Source organism: Carcharodon carcharias, chromosome 10 (assembly GCF_017639515.1).
Source record: "Carcharodon carcharias isolate sCarCar2 chromosome 10, sCarCar2.pri, whole genome shotgun sequence".
NCBI classification, from domain to species: domain Eukaryota; kingdom Metazoa; phylum Chordata; class Chondrichthyes; order Lamniformes; family Lamnidae; genus Carcharodon; species Carcharodon carcharias.
In genome coordinates this window covers 10,989,137-11,013,537 of record NC_054476.1, presented here as the reverse complement: position 1 = coordinate 11,013,537, position 24,401 = coordinate 10,989,137, and the positions used below count along the sequence as shown (strand labels likewise).

Genomic DNA, 24,401 nt, shown 5'->3' with positions numbered 1-24,401 from the left:
ATGTAGCGTGAATTTAAAATTCCCTGCTCTTTTACGCTGGTTCTGCTGATTTCACCTATTTTTCACATTAGTGCAAACTAACAGAAACTCTACTCCATGCATGTGACCATGGCCTGTGGCAAATGGATTTGATCTCCAGACTTGACTGACTAACCCCAGCACGTGGTAGTTCAAACCCAAACTGCAGTTCTCTAACTACAATGTATGTGCGGCTTTTGCAGTTGGTGCATCATAGATCAATGTTCAGGAAGGCCATGGAGGATAACAGTTTGAATGCACCCAAAATCCTTCATCATTGAATTCCCTCTCATGGGATAATAATGTTAACACCTGTGCATGCTATCCTATCACAAATCACTGTGAGTGAATTTTGATCCATTTAGATTGTATTTTATTGTAAACAGTTCCTTTACAGTGCATTTATACTGTTAATTGGCACAAAATAGAATTATATTCACCTGATAAATCTGTGTAGTGTAAATTGTTTCGAAACCTGAACCGACTCCAGTGTACAATAAGACTTGAGAGTCATGTTCCATTTTGCTCCGGTTTTAGGTCAGCCTCTGATTGCAGATTCAAATTGTATTTACACAATACTCAAAGTTTCAGAGGCCCTATTCCTCTGCGTGGCCTTGATTCCAGCAGATGGCTAATTGGAGAGCTGGTCACGTATCCAGAATGCCTGACACTTGCTTAGCAAAGCAAACGTTCTAAGGAAAGCTTGAGTCTGGGGTGCACTCTCATGGCTGTCGAAGGAAGTGCTACAAGGACACTCTAAAGGCTTCACTTAAGAGTTCTGATAGTGAATTTGAACCCTGGGAGAAGCTCACCCAGGATAGCTGCACCTGGCGCAACCAAACAAAAATTGTTGCAGCCTCCTTTGAAAGCAAGCACATTCCAGAGGCAAAGAGAAAACACAAGGAGAGGAAATCAAGAGCCAGCAACTCATTCAAAACCCAACTGTCTGCAGTATCCTGTCCTATTTTCAGCAGAACGTTCATGGCGCAGATCGACCTTAAGTAGTCACCTACCTACCCATCAGAACCCTACCAAACACCCTAGACGATGTACAGGGTCATCGTCACCTTGAAGAATGAGAAAGATTATAAAACTCAAGCAGATGGCCTGTGATTTTGACCCATTGATTTTAATGAAAGAAAATTGCAGGGAGTGCAATCCTGATTCTCTGATGAGCTACCTAATGCTGCATGGCCCTCTTCATGGTACAAAAAAAGTTCCAAATAAACTGCACCATTCATTCAAGTGGTTTCACTTTGCACCAAAAATGCACACTTGATTCAGAGTTGGAACTCAATGAAGGCAGAGTGAAGCTGCGAGACTCCTTGGAGGGCAGAGTCTTGCACTGCTTGACTTTGATATCATATGGAATATAAAGATGCACTCATGATAACCTCACATCAATGCAGTGTTAAGGCTTCAGTAATCCTACAAGTTCAACATTGGCATGAAACAGCTTCAGCTTTGCACTTACAATAAACTTGTGTCGTGCAAATCGGGTGTTGAAGTTCAAACTGACACCAAGACAGATTAGACTTCATCCTCCAAGGGCTCTTGCTCCACTTTGTTCTGATGTCTAGTAAGGATGTGACTCATTTTGGCTTCTGTTACACTGGAGCTGCTGCAGTGGTATGTAGCAACCCTACTTTTTACTGATAGTGTGACATTCTTTGGAGGGAATTGGTCTGCACTACATTAGTCAGACACGACCCAAATTGCAAAGGTGCGTTTAACTGCATCTGTAGTATCAGCACAATGCAATATTGCTTCTCAACCTTACAGTTAGTGTAATTGGAGACCAAATTTAGTGTCTGAGTTTGACCAACACTGGAGTGAAAGAGTGAAGCCTCCTAGAGAAAGTAGTCTTTGTGGAGCAAGTTGCGCCTGATACCTGTCACAGTTTAGCATCAGTTCAAGCAGTTTGAACTTTGCACCAGAGTATTAATTCAGTGCAGTGTCTATCCTGTTTGACAAAGTGCTTGGGGTCTTTTGGGCCTCTCAAACAGTTTTGTAAACATATCTGATCTTAATTTAAGTGTTTACAGAGCATATGCTCTTGACATTTAAATTCCAAACTTTTGGGAGACTTGTGTTCCCAGGGCGCTCCTAAATAGGATTTCCAGCAAGGAATAAACCAAGCAAGGTTCTGACTGGAACTCAAACCACAGCTATTAATCCAAGACTGGAAGCTACAGTGTATATGCATATGTTCAGTTATAATGTACTGAGCAAAGGTCACTCAAAGTAAATTTGATTCAGTTATTTCTGTTACCAGTTGTCAGGTTTGTGAAGAATATCATCCTAGGAGTCAAATGTCTTAGGATGAACGCTGATCTGCTTTCATGATGTTCATTTATTTGTGCAAATAAATCTTTTCTAATGGCATGCAATAGAATTTATTTTATTACTCATTAAAATGGCAACTAGTAATCATGAAAACTTCAACAATGCAGACACATTGATTCCTCCCTCCACAGATGCTGCCAATCCTGCTGAGTTTTTTTCAGATTCCCAGCATCCGCAGTATTTTGCTTTTACTTTACTGACATTGATTGGTGGTATTCAGTCTAAACTTGGCACATCCATCGCCTGGGTTTGTCAATCATCCTCCGATATGGAGTTATGGAATATTGGGTTGACACTACCTCTGCTTCAATGTCCTGCCATAGCATTTTGTTTAAAGCAACGCTCTACAGTATTCACATCAGTTTAGGAAATCTTAACCTGTCCTCTAAAGGCCAACACTGACCACCGGTTTTACTACACTGGTCTGAAGCAGAAACCGCTCTGCAGAAACATGAGAACTGGGCTTTCGGGATGCAGGTATATTGTACAAAGGGGACCGGGAGCAGCTTTTCTTTTAAAATTAGTGCCAGTATAAATAGTGCCCATTTCCACCAAGATCACTGAGTCAGGCACTGGAACTATTTCCACTCCACTCATGTTTGAGGTTAGTGTGATGTTATTGCAATGCTGCATTTCAATCCAGATCCTTAAATCCCAAAGACTGCATTTACACTGTGCAAAGAAATTCTGGCTTCCACTCCACAACCTCCCAGCTGCTGCCAATCATTTGACTTTCATGCTAAAGTTTGGGTAAAGACTCATCGAAGTCAAGGCCCAACATGTTCCATTCAGCATTTGGCTTAGGGTGTGGGAACCACCTGGACTACATTACTTCAGCTTCACATTAGTATCTGTGTAACCACAATCTCAAGAAGCCGGGGTTTTTTTTTTTTGTTAACCATTAAAGCTCTCTCAACTCTTCTCTAAGCTTAAATATTTCTCTGGTAGTTCAATGTTGGTGACCAGACATCTGCACATGCATTTAACTACCAAGCTGAAAGCACTTCAGTTATGAGGAGATGAGGGTTGGGTGGGGGAGGGGTGAATTGAAAAATCTGGTATCGTTTATTTTGGCAAAAGCAAGACTCAGGGGAGATATTTAAGCATTCAACATCCCTGTGGGGGGGGGGGGGGGGGGGGGGGGGGGGGGGGGGGGGGGGGGGTGGGTGCGGGGGGTGATGGGGTGGGGTTGGGGAGGGGGAGGAAAGGAGGCTGTGGGGAAAGGGTGGGATGGAAAACTTGAACCCTAGTTTGTTGCAGGCTACTACTCCAGAACATGGTGGTGATGGAGAGGCAGGGAATGGGGCAGGAGGTGCTCCACACTGCAGCTTATAAGGAAGGTGTACAAACCTTTTTAATTTAACTGTTTCATGCAAAAAACAGTGCAGATATACCTCCAAACTCCTTGGGCAGATAATGTGGAAAAATAGTGAATCGTTAATAGGGTACTGTATTGGCATTCTTGCATAGTGCCCTGATGAGTGCAAGACAAAAAGCCTTGGCATGTCTCTTTTTTTCAGCAATACTTGAAGTAATATGAGGGTAGGTAACTGAGCAGTGCAGTTTTGGGGGCTTTCCAGGTTAATTAGAGTTTTCATCTGCTGCCAAAACCCTCATCCATGCCTATATTACCCCTAGACTCAACTATTCTGACAGACTCCTGGCTGCTCTCCCACATTCTACCCTCCATAAACTTGAGGTCATCCAAAACTCTGCTGCTCACGTCCTAACTCACAGCAAGTCCCATTCGCCTATCACCCCCTGTGCTCACTGACTCGCAGTCAAGCAACATCTTGATTTTAAAATTCTCACAGTTGTTTGAAAATCCCTTCAAGGCCTTGCCCCTATCTCCGTAATCTCTCCGCACACCACACCTTCCCTGCGCTCTTCTAATTCTGGCCTCTTGTGCATTCCCAATTATAATTGCTCCACCATTGGTGGCTGCACCTTCACTTGCCTGCGCCCCAAGCTCTGGAATTCACTCCCTACACCTCTCCACCTCTCCACCTCTTTACCTCACTTTCTTCCTTTAGGGCATTTCTTGAAACCTACTTTTTTGACCAAGTTTTGGTCATCTGACCTAATAACTGCTTACGTAGCTCGGTGGCATACTTGTTTTTAATGCTCCTGTGAAGTACCTTAAAACACATTTCAATACATTACAGGTGACATAAGTTGTTCTACTTCCCAGTCCTGTACTTCTCCACATTAGAGTGCACAGAGTTCTACTTTCCCGGAATATTTAGTATAACAAGACATTATTACTTGGTGCTTTCTTTTCTCACCACTTGGATGTGTCAAACAGTAGCTAATGTATAACTTCAATATTAGGCACTTCTATAATTTATACCATGAAATAGTGATGTCCTTGCACTGGGTTCCCACATCTGCATGGATTTAAAGTGTTGGCACCAGAATAACAGAGACACCTTTTTGCCTTGTTTAATAGCACAAAACAGGTGATAGGGCAGTGGTTACCCATTTTACACTCCACTCAATTATGGTAAACAAAGTAGTGCAGAGAGTAAATTAGGGTACCGCTGAACTATCACCTGTTTTACTCCACTAACCAAGATGAATTTTGCCCCATACAGCGTTAAAACTAACTCCATCAGCAGAAATGTAAATCCATGAAAACATAGATCTGCTATTTTGGTATGCAGGTAAAGAATTGGTTTTGGAACATAAACACAGGGAAAATTTGCAATTAGAATATGAACTTAAGAAACCTTGACATTGTTGCTGTTTTCACACACACACACGCACACAGTACAGTGCACAGTTTTGAACTCCTGCTCTGTGGAAGGATATGTTTGCCTTGGAGGCAGCGCAGTGAAGGTCTACTAGATTGATTTATGGGATGAGGGGCTTGTCCTATGATGAGAAGTTGAGTAGAACGGGCCTATGTTTAGATGAAAGGTGATCCCATTGAAACATAGGAGATTTTAGCCAGGGCTTGACAAGAGTAGGTACTAAGTGGTTGTTTCCCCTGGCTGGAGAATGTCAAGACCAAAGCTAGGTGGCATCATTTCAGGATAAAGAGTCAATTATTTCAAACAGAGATGAGGGGGAAATTTCTTACCTCGGAGAGTTGTGAATTTTTACAATTCTCTACCCACTGGGCTGTGGATGCTCAGTTATTAAGAATATTCAAGATTGAGATAGGTAGATTTTTGGACTTTAAGGGAATCAAGGAATACAGAGGTCAGGCAGCAAAACGAAGTTGAGGTTAAAGATCAGACAAATGGTGAGGCAGGCTTGAGGGGCCAAATGACCTACTCCTTTTCTTAATTTTTCTTTTTCATTCATGGAATGTGGGCATCGCTGGCTAGGCTAGCATTTATTGCCCATTCCTAAACGCCCTTATTCAGAGGGCATTTAAGAGTCAACCACATTACTGAGGGTTTGGAGTAATATGTAGGCCAGACCAGCTAAGGATGACAGATTTCCTTCCCTAAAGGGCAGCAGTGAACCAGAAGGGTTTTTATGACAATCGGCAATGGTTTCATGATTACCCATCTGGTTCTTATATTCTCATGTCATCCAAACCAAAGGATGGTCAATACATAAGCACCTTGATTGTCACATCCGAATAGACAACAGGCCAAAGATTGAGTGGCTAAGGAAACAGCAACTACTCTGTTGCAGAGGGGCCTCTGCTATACAGAATTTGGAGTTCATGCTAATTATTGCAGCAGAGGAAACGAGTCTTTATTTGTACAACTGACTATCTAGCCTTTAAGCATCCATTTGCCACATTTCTGCAGCTACATATATGCTGAACCATATCCTCGGCTTCACCTTTGGTGCCCTAGACTGTATTCCCCCAGTACAGCCTTCATCTCCAATCCTTGAGGCCAAAGGACACATACGTTATTGGATATGGTGGACAACCAGTCTAGTCATTCAACGCCAAACCTGACTGGACCACATAAAACATTATTGGGTCCTGCTCTCATCTGCCAAAATTGCTCACTAGCCCAGGATGACCCTGGAATGCAAAGTTAACACTCAGCCCCCTGGCTTCTTTTCTCCACTGCAAACCATCTTCCTAAACCCCTTTTCCCCATCTCCTGCACCTTAACTTCCAACAAGTGCGAGGCGTTTATGGGTCTCTTTGTCAATAAGATTGAAACCATCTGATCTGCCGCTTTCCAACTTTCCTCTAGTCCACTGGGCCAAGCTGTCCCAGCCCTGAATTCACATCTTTCTCTAATTTCTCTCCCATCTCCCTTCATTCCCTCTCCAAACTCACCTTGTCCATGAGACCCACCTCCTGCTCCATTGAGGTCTATTCAGATTAAAGTGTTGACCACCCAAATTCCCTTCCTGGCTCCCATGTTAACTGATATCATTAACATTTCTCTCCCACCATGCGCTATAAAATTGGTCTTACCAGCAAACTCTTAAATAGGGTCCAAGCCATTTGCTCACCATGCAAGCTTGATGCTGAAATCATGCACATTAAAGACATCCTGCAGGATTATGGCTACCCCGGTGAGATCATTTCACTTTGTTTATCACATATACTCATGAACAGCCTAAGGCTGTCACTTTCAGCCTCAGATTACCCTGGAAGGGCGAGGTATCTCAAAAATTAAGCAACAGGTGAAGCTAGCTGTGTCACGCAGCTATTATGTAGTAGCAACACGAGTGGTATTTGCCACTGACAGGATGCAGCCGTCAAGCCAAAAATGACATTCTGCCTATCACACAATTGAGTAACGTGGTAAATGAACTTCAGTGCCAATGTGATACTAGGTATTAGGTCATACATCCCAAAGACTGGTGGATCATATCAAACAGATATCCCAGCCGCTGTTCGCAATGGGCAAGTTACAGACCATACAAGACCAGCCTGGGCATGCAAGACTCAAAACACAGTGTCCAACATTAGATGTGCTTCCTCGATTGGATAACATTTACTAAATAATCCTGTGTGCTAAACATTACATTGATAACCAATCTAAGATTGTCGGCCGAGCTTACAGTGTGGAGCATTTGCGTGTACTGGAAGCTACATATATTATTACACAGGGCCCTGTTCTTGGCAGACAGTGTTAGGAAATAAAGATAGTCTAATTAAGTTCTATTGGTATTTGTCGGTATTAGGAAGGAGTTTTAGCTTTAAAGTTTAAGTTTGATTTATATTCCTGTATCTGTTTGTTAAGAAAAGTCAAATTGAGTTTTAGTTTCACTTTAAAAAGGTGCCTGCATTTCTAATGAGGTTTTTTACAACTGTTTTTATTCATTCATGAGATGGGATGTGGGCTTCGCTGGCTAGGCCAGCATTTATTGCCCATTCCTAATTGCCCTTGAGAAGGTGGTGGAGAGCTGCCTTCTTGAACTGCTGCAGTCCATGTGGTGTAGGTACATCCACAGTGCTGTTAGGAAGGGAGTTCCAGGACTTTAACTCAGCAATGGTGAAGGAGCAGTGATATATTTACAAATCAGGATGGTGAGTGACTTGGGGTGGAACTCTAGGTGGTGGTATTCCCATCTATCTGCTGCCCCTGCCTTTCTACTTGGTGGTGTTCATGGGTTTGGAAGGTGCTGTCAAAGGAGCCTTGGTGAATTCCTGCAGTGCATCTTGCAGATGGTACACACTGCTGCTACTGTGTATTGGTGGTTGAGGGAGTGAATGTTTGTGGATGTGGTGCCAGTCAAGCGGGCTGCTTTGTCCTGGATGGTGTCAAGCTTCTTGAGTGTTGTGGGAGCTGCATTCATCTAGGCAATTGGCGAGTATTTCATCACACTCCTGATCTGTAGATGGTGGACAGGCTTTGGGGAGTCAGGAGGTGAGTTACTCGCTGCAGGATTCCTAGCCTCTGACCTGCTCTTGTAGCCACAGTATTTATATGGCTAGTCCAGTTCAGTTTCTGGTCAATGGTAACCCTAAGGATGTTGATAGTGGGGGATTCCAGTGATGGTAATGTCATTAAATGTCAAGGGGCGATGGTTAGATTCTTTCTTGTTGGAGATGGTCATTGCCTGGCACTTGTGTGGCACAAATGTTACTTGCAACTTGTCAGCCCAAGCCTGGATATTGTCCAGGTCTTGCTGTATTTGGACATAGGCTGCTTCAGTACCTGAGGAGTCGTGAATGGTGCTGAACATTGTGCAACCATCAGTGAACATCCCCACTTCTGACCTTATATTGGAGGGAAGGTCATTGATAAAACAGCTGAAGTTGGTTGGGCTGAGGACACTACCCTCAGAAACTCCTTCAGTAATTTCCTGGAGTTGAGATGACTGACCTCCAACAACCACAGCCATCTTCCTTTGTGCTAGGTATGACTCCAACCAGTGGAGAGTTTTCCCCATGATTCCCATTGACTCCAGTTTTGCTAGGGCTCCTTGATGCCACCTTCAGTCAAATGCTGCCTTGGTGTCAATGGCAGTCACTGTCATCTCACCTCGAGAGTTCAACTCTTCTGTCCATGTTTGAACCAATGCTGTAATGAGATCAGGAACTGAGTGGCCCTGGCGGAAACCAAACTGAGCATCAGTGAGCAGGTTATTGCTAAGCAATTACTGCTTGATAGCACTATTGATGACCCCATTCATTACTTTATTGATGATCGAGAGTAGACTGATGGGGCTATAATTGGATGAGTTGGATTTGTCTTGCTTTTTGTGTACAGGACATACCTGAGTAATTTTCCACATAGCCGGGTAGATGCCAGTGTTGCAGCTGTACTAGCTGTACTACACAGCTTGGCTAGTGGCATGGCAAGTTCTGGAGCACAAGTCTTCAGTACTATTGCTGGAATATTGTCAGGCCCCATAGCCTTTACGCTATCCAGTGCCTTCAATCATTTCTTGATATCATGAGGAATGAATTGAATTGGCTGAAGACTGGCATCTGAATTGTTGGGATCTCCAAAGAAAGCCAAGATGGATCATCCACTTGTAGAAAATGATTCAGCCTTATGTTTTACACTGATGTGCTGGGCTCCCCCAACATTGAGGTTGAGGATATTTGTGGAGCTTCCAACTCCAGGGAGTTGTTTAATTGTCCACCACTATTCATGACTGGATGTGGCAGGACTGCAGAGCTTAGATCTGATTCATTGGTTGTGGGATTGCTTAGCTCTGTCTATCACTTGCTGCTTCTGCTGTTTGGCATGCAAGTAGCCCTGTGTTGTAGCTTCACCAGGTTGACACCTCATTTTTAGGTTGGCCTGGTGCTGCTCCTGGCATGCCTTCCTGCACTCTTCATTGATGGTAATGGTAGAGTGGGGATATGCTGGGCCATGAGGTTACAGATTGTGTACAAATACAATTCTGCTACTGCTGATGGCCCACAGTGCCTCTTGGATGCCCAGTCTTGTTTGCTAGATCTGTTCAAAATATATCCCATTTAGCACAGTGGTGATGCCACACATCACGATGGAGGGTATCCTGAATGTGAAGACGGGACTACGTCTCCCCAAGGACAATGTGGTGGTCACTCCTACTGATACTGTCATGGACAGATGCATCTGCAGCAGGAAAGTTAGTGAGGATGAGGTCAAATATGTTTTTCCCTCTTGTTGGTTCCCTCATCACCTGCCGCAGACCTAGTCTAGCAGTTATATCCTTTAGGATTTGGTGCTACTGAGCCACTCTTGGTGATGGACATTGAAGCCCCCCATCCAGAGTACATACTGTGCTCTTGCCACTCTCAGTGCTTCCTCCAAGTGGTTTTCAACATGGAGGAGCACTTATTCATCAGCTGAGGGTGGGTGGTATGTGGTAATCAGCAGGAGGTTTCCTTGCCCATGTTTGATCTGATCCTATGAGACTACATGGGGTCCGGAATCAATGTTGAGGACTCCCAGGTGTACCCCTGCCCTGCCGGTGGTGTCTGGGACATTATCTGTAAGATATGATTCCATGGTAAGATATGATTCCATGAGGATAACGATGCCAGGCTGTTACTTGACTAGTCTGTGAGACAGCTCTCCCTTATTAGCCCCCAGATTCTAGTAAGGAGGACTTTGCAGGGTTGACAGGGCTGAGATCACCATTGTTGTTTCCAGTACCTAGGTCAATGCCAGGTGGTCCATCCAGTTTCATTCCTTTTTTTTTGAGACTGTAGCAATTTGACACAACTCAGTGGCTTGCTAGAGTCAAGCACATTGCTGTGGGCCAGATGGGTTTTTTCAACAATCGACATTGGTCATTGTTAGAGTTTTAATTCCAGATTTTTATTGAATTCAAATTCCACTAACTGCCAGGGTGGGGTTTGAACCCGAGTCCCCAACTAGTCCAGCAACAATACCACTATGCCATCCCCTCCCCAGATTTATCTGCTAAGGTAAACAAATAAGAGTAGAAGAATTGAACTGTTGTCTAGCAACGGGGGTCCAGAGAGGCAGGTCCCTCCCAAAGGCACACACGGAAAAGCTAGAAACAGCAGTTTGATTTTGGAAGCTGTTCGAGTGCAGTTGGCTTTGAGAGCAGCTGTCAGGAGAGATTGGAGAAAAGGGGACTGATTGCTAAGGAAAGGACCCCAAAATCCAGTGGAGTGGAACAGGAGAAAGTCCCAAGCAGACATTCTCATCAAAGGAAGGACATGAACCTGGAAAATATCCTATTAAGTGAAGTTTAGAGTGAGGGGCAGAGAGAAAGGCTCCAAGCTACAGATTTAAAGAGACAAAAGCTGCAGAAAGCAGATTTAAAGTGAGGACAGCTTGCAAGAGGCAAGAAAGTCCAAAGAGACAACGGAAGGTCTGTCGCTCTTTGCTTTGGGCATGCAAAGCAGTGGTGTTGTTGACAGCTGAGACAGTGAGAGAGAGTGCATGGGAGATAGCTTGAATGCCTATGGTGACCCAAGAGAGAGGAACAGTGGAAGGAAAGTTTGAAACCCTAGAGGTAAACCCTTGCTGAAGGTGTCTGAGAGAAAACGTGGTTTGGGGGAAGATTCCAAGGCAAGCTCTTGGAGAGTGGAGATTGGAAACCCTTGTGTCAAAGATGGAGTCTGCTGAGACCGGTTTGCTCATGGTATGACAAGTGTCTGGGGAAAGTTGAGGAGAGATCCATAGTATCTGATTGAGGTGGCATTTGTCACTTGGTTTCAGGCTGTGGTAAGTCTGACCACAGGGTGCTTATTGGTTTAGATGGACTGTGTATGTACTGTGAATATTAACGTATAAGATAGCTTTTGTAACTTGTGTTGTCCTTATAATCTGTAATCTGTCTGTATATATCTGTAAAGGTATAGTTGTGGGTGAAGAAGTATTATAATATATTTCATCTTTGCTTGTTTTATAAATGTTTTATTCTTTTGTTAAAAGTTTGTCAGCTGACTCCTGTGACTTTGTTCAGTAGCTACTCTCCACATCTCTAAACAAACAAATAAAAGTTAGGATATATCAAGCTGGGTTCCACCCTGGGATCAGGCTTGTCCTGGGGTAATCTTAGCTGGTGATCATAACAACAGAAGGAACATGTACACACATTGTAGCTGTGCCTGTTTAAGCAAACAAAACAAAATAAGTGACAGCCATTCACTAGTTCATCCCTTAGGGCAATGCCTTGACTAATCATTGTCAAGCTACCTGGATTAAATTTCAAGCAATGTTTGGCAATTAACTGTCAGCCACCATCAACTACATTCTCCATGGAACTTTCTCTACCAATCAAAGTCCACTTGCCAACAAATCATAACTCTCTTCTCATATCGAATAAATTGTTGTTCCCTTTACATTTGATATTCTTGCGAATTGTCCTGATGAGTGCAAGACAAAAAGCTTCAACAAACAATTTTTAGCAATACTCTCCCTCACTACTGCCTCTCTTGACTCCTCTATTGTCACTAAATTATCAATACTGCAAAAGCAGCAATTTCCAACCAAATATTGAGAACCCAATAACCATTATCTTTATTCCCTAGTCACCAACTCCATTACTCTCTCTAGCAATAGTCTGAGGCACAGTGGTAGTGTCATTGGACTAATAAGCCAGAGGCCCAGACAAATCCTCTGAGGATATGGGTTCAAATCCCATCATTCCAGCTGCTGGAATTTAAATTCAATTAATACAAACTGGAATATAAAGCTAGTCTCAGTAATGGTGACCATGAAACTATCATCTATTGTCATAAAAGCTCATCTGGTTCACTAATGTCCTTTAGGGAAGGGAATCTGCCATGCTTACCTGGTCTAGCCTACATGTGACTCCAGACCCACAGCAATATGGTTGATTCTTAACTGCTCTTGGAAATAGCCCACCAAGCCACACAGCTCAAGGGCAATTAGGAATGGGCTTCAAATGTTAGCCTTGCCATTGATGCCCAAATCCCATGAAAAAATAAGTAAGACTATTCCCAATTTTGGTGTTGCATTTTGATCCTGGGATTCTGACAACACATCACATACACCCATAACATCAACTAACTCAGTAAGCTAATGGTCATCCAAAACATGGCTACCCATGTTCCAACTTGCACCAAGTCCTATTCACCCATCACCTCTGTGCTTGATGACCTACAATGGTCACAGTTCTTCAATGCCTCAGTTTTAAAATTCCCAGCCTTGTTATCAAATTCCCCCATGGACCTCTCCCAATCTCAATAATTTCCCCCAGCCCCCACAGCCCTCATACTTGTGCTCCTTCACCGTGTCTTGCATGTTCCTTGTTTTAATGGCTTCACCCTTTTTGGCTGTCCTTCCAGCTAGCAAGATTCTATACTGCAATTGCCTCGCGAAACACTTCTCCTTCTCTCCTTTAAGACGCTCCTTAAAATCCACCTCTTTGGCCAAACTTTCAGTCAGCTGTTCTAATATCTCCTCGTGTGATTCTGTGTCAAATTTTATTTTTTTTTTTACAGCTCCTCTGAAGAACTTTGAGATGTTTTATTGCCTTAATGGCGTTAAATAAGTACAAGCTGTTGTTGTTATTGGCCGGTGCTACTTCTGGTGAAGGATTGTTTGATGCTGACAGTAGAAGTGTCCCCTTCCCTAGAACAGACTTCACTCTCTCTCTCTCTCTCTCTTCAAGTACAAAATGTAAACTGAGCTGCGATTTCAATGCACTTATTGGTAACTGGCTTTCCCCAAATCTGAAGAAGCTACGGTTTTGCAAATTCCATCCTGTGCGGATGATGAAAACTGGCTGGTTGTACTTGGTGTTATTATATCAGCTGCAATTGTATTTAACTTGGAAACCAGTGCAGAGTCAAAAACGCAGGAAGCCGAGGCAAAAGCGCAGCATTTCGCAGAATTGAGGTACCCTGTAGAATATGGAGTTAGGCGTCTTTACCCTAATTCACGTCACGGTTGAGGTGGCTGTCTCAGTGTGTACCATGCGATTGGGAAACTCCTTTCTGACAGCAACTGGGAAGCCTACCTGAGCATAGTTCTCCCGGGTTAAGATGGGTAGCTCGTAGGCAGTGGAGAAGTGACTGCGGACTTGCTGCATCTGTCCGAAACGTTCTCTTTTCCTCCACTTAGCTCTTCTGTTCTGAAACCAAACCTAAAACCCAAGAGAAAGAAAAGGGTTGTAAATAATTTTCCGCGCGATGCGTCCAAGTGGGGGACGAGAAACACTTCAATCCCAAGACGATGTTTCGCTCACATGGACAGCTTCAACCTGAGACACGTCCGGCAGGATTTCTTCCAGTCGTGAGCTTTCTAACTTTACTTTGAAGTGTTGGCTATTCACATTAAATGCAACAAGCAGAAAATCTAAAAAAAAACCCGATCGGCTTGATTTATGGGTCTTAACCTAATTACCCAGAGGTACCGCAGCCGAATCTGTACATTTAACAAAACGCTCCAATTTCAAAAGTAAATTAATTATACTTCAAAGGTGCGATTAATATTGTAAATTACTGATCTTGCTACATCGAAATAATTTTCGAATGGACAACTTTATGTTACACCCGGAGGGGCGTTGAAAATAATTGGAGAGGTTTTATTTCTTAGCTGGCTGGAACGCCACCTCGAATTCATTAGTTTTTAACAGACCCACTAATTAAAACAGTTTTTATTTCAATAACAACTTGCGTTTAGATAGTGTCTTTAAGATGGAAAAAAAAACGTTCCAATTCTCTTCACCGAGTTTATCAAGAAATAAATGGACACTCATCAACTGTTAGTTCTAACTGAATGTCGAATCAACGCCACCCGAAGCTTATTAAACTTCCTAATAGCTTTGCTTCGCACTTAACAAGAAGGATGTTGCCTTTGATGTGACGCTTGAGTCCATTTTAACCGAGCACTTTTCATTGCGGGATGACTATAATATCCGTTTACTTTCGCTATCACTTAATCGTCCGCCTGGTTAATATGAAGCAGAGCTGGGGAAGGGCAGAGAGCGCCGGGAATCCCATTTTTATCTTCGCGCGCAAAAGACTAGGGGAAGGATTCATTTACAACCAGCAGAAAGACATGTGCAAGGTTAAAAGAATCCCGCAGTTTTGCTCACTCGCAACCACCGGTTTGTTAGATGTGGACTGAGGGCGACGGAAACCTGGGAGGAATGAAGACAAATTATCGCTATAGATTCAGTCGGACGGCTGTCCGACTTGTCAAATTTATCGGACGGAAATCCAACTGCTCGAAACCTGCTTCTAGTTTCTGATTGAACAGCCTAAATTCCAGTAAGTGAAGGAAGGGGGCAGTTCTAGAGGAAGTTATAAACTGGGTCAATGCAGTGTGTGTGTGGGTGTAAACTGGGTGTGTGTAAGGTGTGTGTGTGTGGGTGTAAGCTGGGTGTGTGTAAGGTGTGTAGGTGTGTGTGTAAGGTGTGTGTCTGTAAGGTGTGTGTGTGGGGGGTGTGTAAGCTGTGTGTGTGGGGTGTGTCTGTGTAAGGTGTGTGGGTATAATGCGTGTGTGTGTGTGTGTAGGTGTGTGTGGGTATAAGGCGTGTGTGTGGGTATAAGGCGTGTGTGTGGGTATAAGGCGTGTGTGTGGGTATAAGGCGTGTGTGTGGGTATAAGGCGTGTGTGGGTGTAAGGTGTGTGTGGGTGTAAGGTGTGTGTGGGTGTAAGGTGTGTGTGGGTGTAAGGTGTGTGCGGGTGTAAGGTGTGTGTGGGTATAAGGCGTGTGTGTGGGTGTAAGGTGTGTAGGTGTGTGTGTGTAAGGTGTGTGTAAGCTGGGTGTGTGTAAGGTGTGAAGGTGTGTGTGTGTAAGGTGTGTGTGGGGGTGTGGGTGTGTGGGGGGGTGTAAGCTGGGTGTGTGTGGGTGTGTCTGTGTAAGGTGTGTGGGTATAATGCGTGTGTGTGGGTGTGTGTATGTGTGTGTGTATAAGGCGTGTGTGTGGGTGTAAGTGTAAACTGGCTGTGTGTGTGTGTAAGGGTACAAGGCGTAAATGTGGGTGGGTGTGTGTAAGGTGTGTGGGTATAAGGCATGTGTGTGTGTGTGTGTGTGTGTGTAAGGTGCTATGTTTAATAATGCACAGCAGTGGGGTTTAAAGCTGTGAACACTTTTCCAATCGCTGCCCCACTGGACACTATCCGGTGTCTAAACATTTCGAACCCAGAAATTGCCTTATCCTTAAAGCTTTATCAGTTTATAATCGGAACACTTGATCCTTTCGGAAATAAAAAAACAAAACAAGAATAAGAAAAAGCTTCCAAATATTTCTGGAACTTCAAAAAAATGTAATAATGCTCGCAGTGGTTTAAAACTCGGCTCAGTGTTTATCTTCTCACATTAAAAGATGATGGTGCAGTGATCATGTTACCTATTTCACTTCACCGGTTTGAGGCCGCTAGTTAACCTTCAGCAGCCCCGCGCTGTGCATTTGGGTTACATTATGGAGTAAAGTGAAGGCAACCTCCAGCAGATAATCTGCGGGGCCTTTTGATTTTTGGTTGGTGCCCTGATTACTCCTCAGTGCAAAGAGTTTCGGAACCAGCTCCGAGACTCGCGACCAAAGGAAAAATGAATAGAAACACGGTGAAGATAAAAAATAAAGCTGCTCTGCAATGATCTTTTGGGGGGTTTAGTAAGAAATGGTTGATGTTTTTTCAGAGGGGGGTGGAATATCTAAAAGGAGAAGTCATGAAACTCGAGGCTGAAAGCAGATACCTTTTATCTCCAAAAAGATCGGAAATACGACGACTTGAAGGGAGAGTCCTGAAGCTGGGGTATGTTTTCACTGCGTATTTAATTTCCTGTCCGAACTTCCCTCTAATTCCCCCGTTTTGATGCAGTTCTATATATAGGTCTTTACACGGCTGCATTATTACAATTTGTCCAAACAGATCAACACAGACTTCGACTGTTTCGGTGAACTGGTCTCTGCAGAAAGGGGGATTTTGTGTGTGTGTGTGTGTGTGTGTGTTTGTTTGCTTTCAAAAGCATTTTATGGGATCACAAGAAAACGCCTCCAGAGCCGAGTGGAGCCGGTATACAGTAAAGATGCTTATCAGTGTACGGTCTCTGAGAGAGGCGGGGACACTTCGGCTGTCGGTCGGATTTTATCCAAATTAATTTCGTTTGGAATTGGCAGAGACCTTAACATGAAAAACAAGATGAAACGTATGCAATAAATCTCCTGCAGCAATTTCCCGGCCAAAAGTAAAATTTGTTTATTTGTAAAAATATAAATATATAATGTTCCAGGTTGATTTGAGACTCGGTCCTGAAGCAGATCCTGATTAGGTAATTTATTTAATGATCGCTGCCGAGACTCACTTAAATGTCTAACTGTTATAAAATGAGCCTTCTGTCGACCATTTCCACATGCTGCCACCCTATTGGTTACTGGATACTGTTTGGAATGCCGGAGTTTAGGTCTCCCGCCAGGAGTGGATCCATTTGCTGCCAGATTCAATTTGGATCCTGGTCCAATGCAACATGCCCTATGGTGCATGTCACCACGTTAACATCAGCAGAGTGTTTCACATTAATACTTATCATACACTTCATCAGACGGGGCAGAAATTGACTCCATACCCAGTGTTTAAACACTGGCTTTCTACCTTCCTACCACGGTTTATACAAGTTACTCTAATCTTTCTGAACTCTCCTGAGTAATCTCAGCAGTGTCTCGCTCATCTTCCTGGATGCTGGAAAATCGCATTGCAACAACGCACCTCTCTCAATTGTCCGCTTTGTAAAATTCCTGCTCGGGAATGAATATTGAGCTTCGATTTTTTTAAAGCGACGCCTACATCCACTTCAACAAATGCGTTTTTTTTAAAAACAGCCAACTCCCGTGACAATCAATTTAAACATCTAATGTCTTTGTTTTAACTTTCCAAAAACTGACAGCGGTAATTTAAAAAAAAACTCTGGCGTAATGCAGTTGCGGAGACCGCTTCAAAAGCAATAAAAATCTAGGCGAAAGCTGACAGTATTGGACCTTCCTTAAATAGCAGGCTCTGCCTCTTTCTGGGATGTGGAGTGGCCTCTCCCTGAATGGCAGGCAACAGTTTTATATTGAATCCACAAATTGGAAAAACAAGACAACCGTCCTATAAGGTCTTTGAGCAGCATCTTGGTTAAGGATTCTGCACAATTGTTAACTCAGAATTCAACCAATGTCGTAAGCAGTTTTATAAATATCTACAGCTGTGACTGCTGTGAATCGTGTCGAGTAAATGTGGGCAACTTAGCCAATTGATTGGTTATGTGGGGAGTGATTAATAAAGTTGTTCAAATGTTTACTCGGTGAGTCTTAATAAGTGTAGTGAACCGCAGGTCCTCCTAGAACTGGGTCCACGGCTGCGTTAGCCTTTTTTTGCAACGGATTCCTCCACTCACAAAGAATTTGTGTTCCCGAATGTTATTGATCAACCTCACTCCCTGGGGGGAGAGAGAGAGAGAGGGAGAGGGAGAGGGAGGGAGAATCTCTATTTACCTGCACTCGAGCTTCTGTCAGGTCAGTCCTTAGTGCGAGCTGTTCCCTGGCATAAACGTCCGGATAGTGAGTCTTTTGAAAAACCTTTTCCAGTTCCTCCAGCTGATAACTGGTGAAGGTGGTCCTGTTCCTGCGTTTCTTGCCTTTGTTGCTGTCGCTCTCGCCTTTGTCCATGGGATTGGGCAGCTCGGTGTTGACCCCTTTCATTGCTGCCTCCTTCACGCTGAGGTAGGGGCTCTCCATCACTGCAGGGTCAGGGCTTTGAGGCAGGTCCGACTCTCCCAGTGGGCTGTCTTTAGCTGAACACAAGCAAGAGGGAACATAAACCAAAATGAGACTTGATACATATCTGACAGCGCAATCCAATGTTTAATAATCCCCGAATCCTTTCGCCCTGTTCGAGTGTTGAATTCCACCCCAATGGAAACTTGGGCCTTTCTCTGAGTAAAACGGCCGCTTTTCAACAATCACCATCACCATCAGTTCCAAGACATTACAAATTGGGACCTGGTCAGAAAATATTGCCCGAAAATTTTAAAAGGCGTTTAAGAGATTTGCAGCTTAATTCCCCGCACCCCCCCCACCCCCACCCCCACCCCCGCAAAGGTTTGTGTCTTCACGGGTTTTTTTTTTTACCTGGGTTTGTCCTTCACTGGAGGGAAATACAAGTACCAATTTGTGCTTAGCTAATCAAAGTGACGCCTGTTGTGTGTGGAACTGGTCCAGTTACATGTCCCCCGCTCACAGAGTGAAGGTCCACTCGAAGTGAATGTTTACCGAAAGAGTCCCGATCCTATATCCGCACATGAGCGATCGAACAACGTAAAATCTTTATTTTGCTGCTTGTGTACCATCATCTGATTTGTTTTAATTAATGTTCTGGGATTACAGGGATAAAGGCTATTGCATAAAATTTGTGCATTAGGGACACGTCTGATTTATCATTTTAAAATACTTATCGCATAAAACCGATTGAATCTCGTCAACTTCCGACGGGATTTTTTTTTTCTTTAGCATTTGTTTTTAATGCACATCAGATTAGATTTATCACTCTACGCAATGGTATTGTGCGGCACTGCAGTTGGGAATGTTAACTGGGAACCTGAACACCTCTTGCACATACTAACATACATACTAACATACATACTAACTAACTAACATACATACTAACTAACATACATACTAACTAACACATACTAACTGGGAACCTGAACACCTCTTGCACATACTAACATACATACTAACATACATACTAACTAACATATACTAACTGGGAACCTGAGCACCTCTTGCACATACTAACATACATACTAACATACATACTAACTAACACATACTAACTGGGAACCTGAGCACCTCTTGCACATACTAACATACATACTAACATACATACTAACTAACACATACTAACTGGGAACCTGAACACCTCTTGCAAATACTAACTCCTCAGCCGGCGGCCGTGGAGAGCGTATTATCATAAAACTGGTTTCATTAAGAAATCGGAGACGTGCATGTCTACTTGTGCGGAGAGTTAACCCACACGTAAATTGTTCGAGGCCGCAAAACTGATGGTCATAACTTGCGTCCGTCCCTCTGTGTGTTTACATTGGGTTTATCGCGAATTCAGTTCGTGTTTCTAAGTATGTGAGAAAAACCGCGGGCCCCATACAAACCAGCATCGGTCAAGAGCCTAATCATATGGCACCTTCCGGTTTACTCGTTACTGGGAAGCGAGTGCTCTTTGTTGAATATGTCGACCACATTATTTCACTTTCAACTCGCTAAGCGCTCGGTGGAAGTATCGCTCCATTCTACGTTACACCTGGAAACTGAGCTCATTGATACGCCAGTCACTTTTGTCATACCCAGCCGCAAGGAAAGAGTAACGCGTGACAAAGTTTCCTTACACAACACGACACAAGCAGGGGGAAAGACATGGCATTTCAGACGAGTTTCAGGCCATGATTGTCACTTGACATAGAATAATAACTTGGCTGCATATCTGCGCCCTTTGATTTGCATGGTTAGTTTAAAAAACAGCGAGTGGGAAAGTTAGAGGGTTCTAATCGTAAAATGATGAGACTAATACCTTGTTTCAGTTAAAGCAACGTCTGTGCAAAATGTACGTGCGTTTGTGGGGCGGGAGGGGGAGGGGATGGGGGGTAAATATAATTGCTCCAGAAATGTGATGTAGCCCATAACGTGTAGGGTATTTTGTGCTATTTCAAGAACAGTTTAAATCTTCAAAGCCCGGCACATTCTGAGCCAGCACAGTCGTGTACTCTCAAACGTCCTTTTCTTATAGATACCGCATCCCAGTCCTTAACAGCCGATTTGGTCTTCATTCCACAAGGTAAGATCTTTATCTCCCCCTGCACAATGATGACTGACCTGGTGCGGGCCTTGGAGTTTCAACAGGAAGAATGCACGATCCTACAAAAGGTTGGAAAATAACACATCTTGTCGCCTGGCAATCTCAGATTATTTTGGGTGAAGTGTAGAAATTTTTGGTCTATTCTCTTTCGAGCAATCCCTTCAATGTGTAGTCTTAAACTGTTCATTACCCCACCCAAATTAACACAAATTCTAATTCTTGTGTAAGTACACCAACGTCCTTGTCTTATATCCAGTGAAAATACCGCCAGCTATCAGTATTGGCGCCTCTTCTCTCCCCTGGACAGGATCTATAACCGAGAAATTGCATATCCCAACCAGCGCTGAACAGGACCAGTTAATTTCCATTTCTCCCTTATCGCTGTCTCTCATTCTGTATTTAATATAATTCACTTAGGCATTCGCCCATGATCAAGTCCGGGTTGCCATATGAAAGGTTGATGTTCAAACCACCGGCACAGCATTTTTCAACTAAGGATTTCTGACATACTTGAGAGAGTCGGACAGTGGATGGGAAAGAATTGGGTTTTCCCTGCTTGGCAACACCTTCCAACATGTTTTATTGTCTGAATAATTTTGTTGTTTACCAAGAAACGTCATTTCCTGCTAAACTCAATATGTTTCCAAAGTAGTTTTGGGGAATGTACCGAAGCAGAAAGATAGCAGGAATCGTGTGGAGCACAACAGATCCCTTCCACAGCCTTTGTTCACATTTGTAGTAGCCCCTGACTTTCAATCATCTCTCCCTACCCAGTGGAGAAAGATAAATTTCCTGCAGTGTCGTTGTAGGAACCCATGTGTTCTAACACAAGCTGTGGGATGACTCTCGGAGTCCCAGTGCATGCAGTCCTAAATCCGCACTCATTCGATTCACATTCCGTCTTCCAGCAGACAGAACTGCAGGGCAGGCCCGAGAGGTACAGAATGCAGCAATTTATGCTGATGGTCCAAAGTGAGTATATGCGTGCACTTAACCATGTAATAAAGCATTACTTCCTGACGGATATATCATTAATATGGTCCTCATTGTTCACATTCACTGAGTAACATTGGCATAATGATCTCTGGTTCCTTAAACGCCGTTACATTTACAAACGAAATGATCTGAACATTGTATGGAAATATATCCCTACATTTTAATAAATAAATAATTTAGTTTCCAGATCTCCCCTTTGTGCTTTACGTACCGCTGTTTCACAAAGCCTTGGGTCTGCTGCTCTTTCAAAAATCTTCATTTTCCCTCTGAACGTTCAACTGTCCTGTCTGAGACAGGACGGGTCTTAAACACTCTGGCCAGTGTCATGCAGCGGGATTATGGTTTTAAAAGTCTAACATATAGCGTAGGCCGTACGAAAAGCCCAGACTTCAGAGAACTTTTTATTCCAGTTTCCTGACTGTACTCCCTGGGGCCCTATAGTTTATTAAACAATATCTATCGGAGTCAAAAGATAATCGCACAGGACCAACTGATTGCAAAAGAGAGTAGGACTCCAGCCCACCGACCCCTCCTGTCCTAGACTGACCAACTGCACATTATCTGGAGAATGAGGACATTACTTACCTTTTAGTCTGTACCGCACTGCTCAAAAGTCAAAAAACAATTAAAATTTCCGCGCTGTTTTGCAGTTCAGCAGCTCGCCAGAAGTTTCCGCCGAAGTTTGAAAATTCCTTTTGGTGCAAACGCTGGGTAAGCGAGAGGGAAATCCCTGGGCAGAAGTAAGAGTGAATATGGGTTTTATCAGCGTTTTTTTTTTCAAAGTGAAAGTGATGCCGGGAACTCTCTCTCCGCTCAGCTCCTCTCAGCCTATGATTTAAGGAGCGGAAAATGCCAAAAGAAAATGCGTCATTACCCCATGTGTCCTCAATCTCCCCAAATAAACCCACACATCGCAAGATCAGGAAGGACGTAGAGCGTGCAGCCGCTCCCAGTCCTTCACTGTCAGAGACACAATCATTCAGAACATTTTACAAAGGAAAAAGGATTTGTAGGCGTGTTTTTTTTAAAAAAAACCCAGCATGAATGCTGTAGCTATGCCGCTATATGTAGACAATGCGCAATGGTTTACCTTCTCCAAGCATAGTGGTGGATTAGGATTTGCGATTTACCATCCTATTTGTTTGTGAACGACACCCCCCCACCACCCCCCACCCCGCCCCATTCATTTTCTCTCTAAAATTCGAGCTCTAAGCCCTTACCTGCGATCACATTAAGCAGGCGCTTTAAGTGAATACATTACCTTGTCGAGATAAACTGCATTTAACCAGTGGTGCACGTTTTAGTGTGGGATGGACAGATGTCCAGCGTTGGACGCTCCTGGTAATGAGATGCTGAGTTATGCTGGACTTTGGAGGTGCTGCGGTCACCTCCGTTTGGCTAGAGTTTTACACGAGTGCAGTTGCTACAAGGACCTGTGGTTCACTATAATGAAATTGTGGAAATTAATCCTAGGTTCCATTCCAAACGCCCACGAGCGAAGATGAATGCTCAGTTTAATCCTTAAATAACGTAAAGGCTGATCCACGCTTTGTTTCCGACTTACACTGGGGTAATATACTACAGTGTCTGTGCAGGGCTCCATGCAAACTGTCATAATAAAATTTCCATTGTACATTATATAACGTGCCTTCACAACGACGATTAGATTAACATTTGGCACATGTTGTGAACTCCACTTTCTTTAATATACTTTCAGAGGAAGTTATTACTTTTGCGTCCTGTTCTGCTCTTTCAAGTTAACCCAATGCTGTATAATCTAAACTATAAACCTTTGCTATTCAGTCGCACTTTGTCACCTCGGCCATGAGTTTAATCTTCTGCAACTATCCTGTTCAAACCGAGTTGACATCAGAGACACTGACTTCACTTTCCAGAAGCTGGACTTTCCATGACGGTAGTTGTATTATGCTTAAGGCTTCTTGTGAGGCGCATTGTGCTGCTGGCAGATCCAAGTTATACTGCTGGCCCATCCACAGAGTCCACTTATTGACACCATGTTAGTGAAAAAAGGAGTCAAGGCAATTTCTTCTGGCATTGAGATGTGAGTTCACAGGGTTGTCCTGCAGTCTAATGAATCGCCTGGGCACACTGAAAATATGGCTTTGGTCAGAGCTGGAGTGGCAGTCTTGAAACACAAGTGGTGTGATACCACCTATCGAAGATGGCTGGCGTAAGGGCGTCCGAGCACACCAACATTAAATGCTTCTCTTGGCTCTAAACTTGGAGGCTGAAAATGGACCATAGTCAGCTGGTTTTCCAATGCACTAGGAACTTAACATCTCCAGTAGGGATGGATCCCCTTCACAGTTCATGCACAAACTGGAGCTCTTTGGATTCCATGCTGGTATTTTTTTGCCACACAAGCCCTGTGCAATAAGGACCCCTCGATTACTTGATTAAGTTTTTGCAACAAGAAACCAAGACAAGGCTTGGGAGAGTCAGTATCAATCCGCAGAGAGGAATTCATTCCCCAATTCGCTTTGTGCATCATCAATACCAATGGGAGTCAGATGTTAGCTTAACAGCACCAGTTGTACTCTCACTCCAGCATCATTGCTAACCCAAAACTGCTTTGCACTGACTCAAATGTTACAGTATAGCTGCAATCTGTCCTATCAATTTTGTGTGCATGATGAACATTGGAAATAGGAGCAGGAGTAGACCATTCAGCCCATCAAGCCTGCTGTGCCATTCAATTCGATCATGGTTGATCATTGAACTCAGACCATTTTCCCCCATTATCCCATATCCCTTGATGCCATTAGTATCCAGAAATCTATCGATTTCTATCTTGAACATTCTCAGTGATTGAGCCTCCACAGCCCTCTGGGGTAGAGAATTCCATAGA

The 24,401-nt window shown here is 43.6% G+C and overlaps 1 protein-coding gene across 2 annotated transcripts in view; it reads right to left on the bottom strand.

Annotated features, from left to right (window-relative positions):
• Positions 1 to 24,401, bottom strand: part of alx4a (ALX homeobox 4a) — a 49,599-nt gene that overhangs the window by 12,181 nt on the left and 13,017 nt on the right. For both annotated transcript variants that reach the window (XM_041196926.1, XM_041196925.1), the window contains exons 2-3: positions 18,163 to 18,461; positions 13,699 to 13,824 (exon numbers count right to left, since the gene is read on the bottom strand). In XM_041196926.1, the coding sequence (XP_041052860.1) occupies positions 13,699 to 13,824; positions 18,163 to 18,461 (425 nt within the window). The remainder of the gene's footprint in view (positions 1 to 13,698; positions 13,825 to 18,162; positions 18,462 to 24,401) is intronic.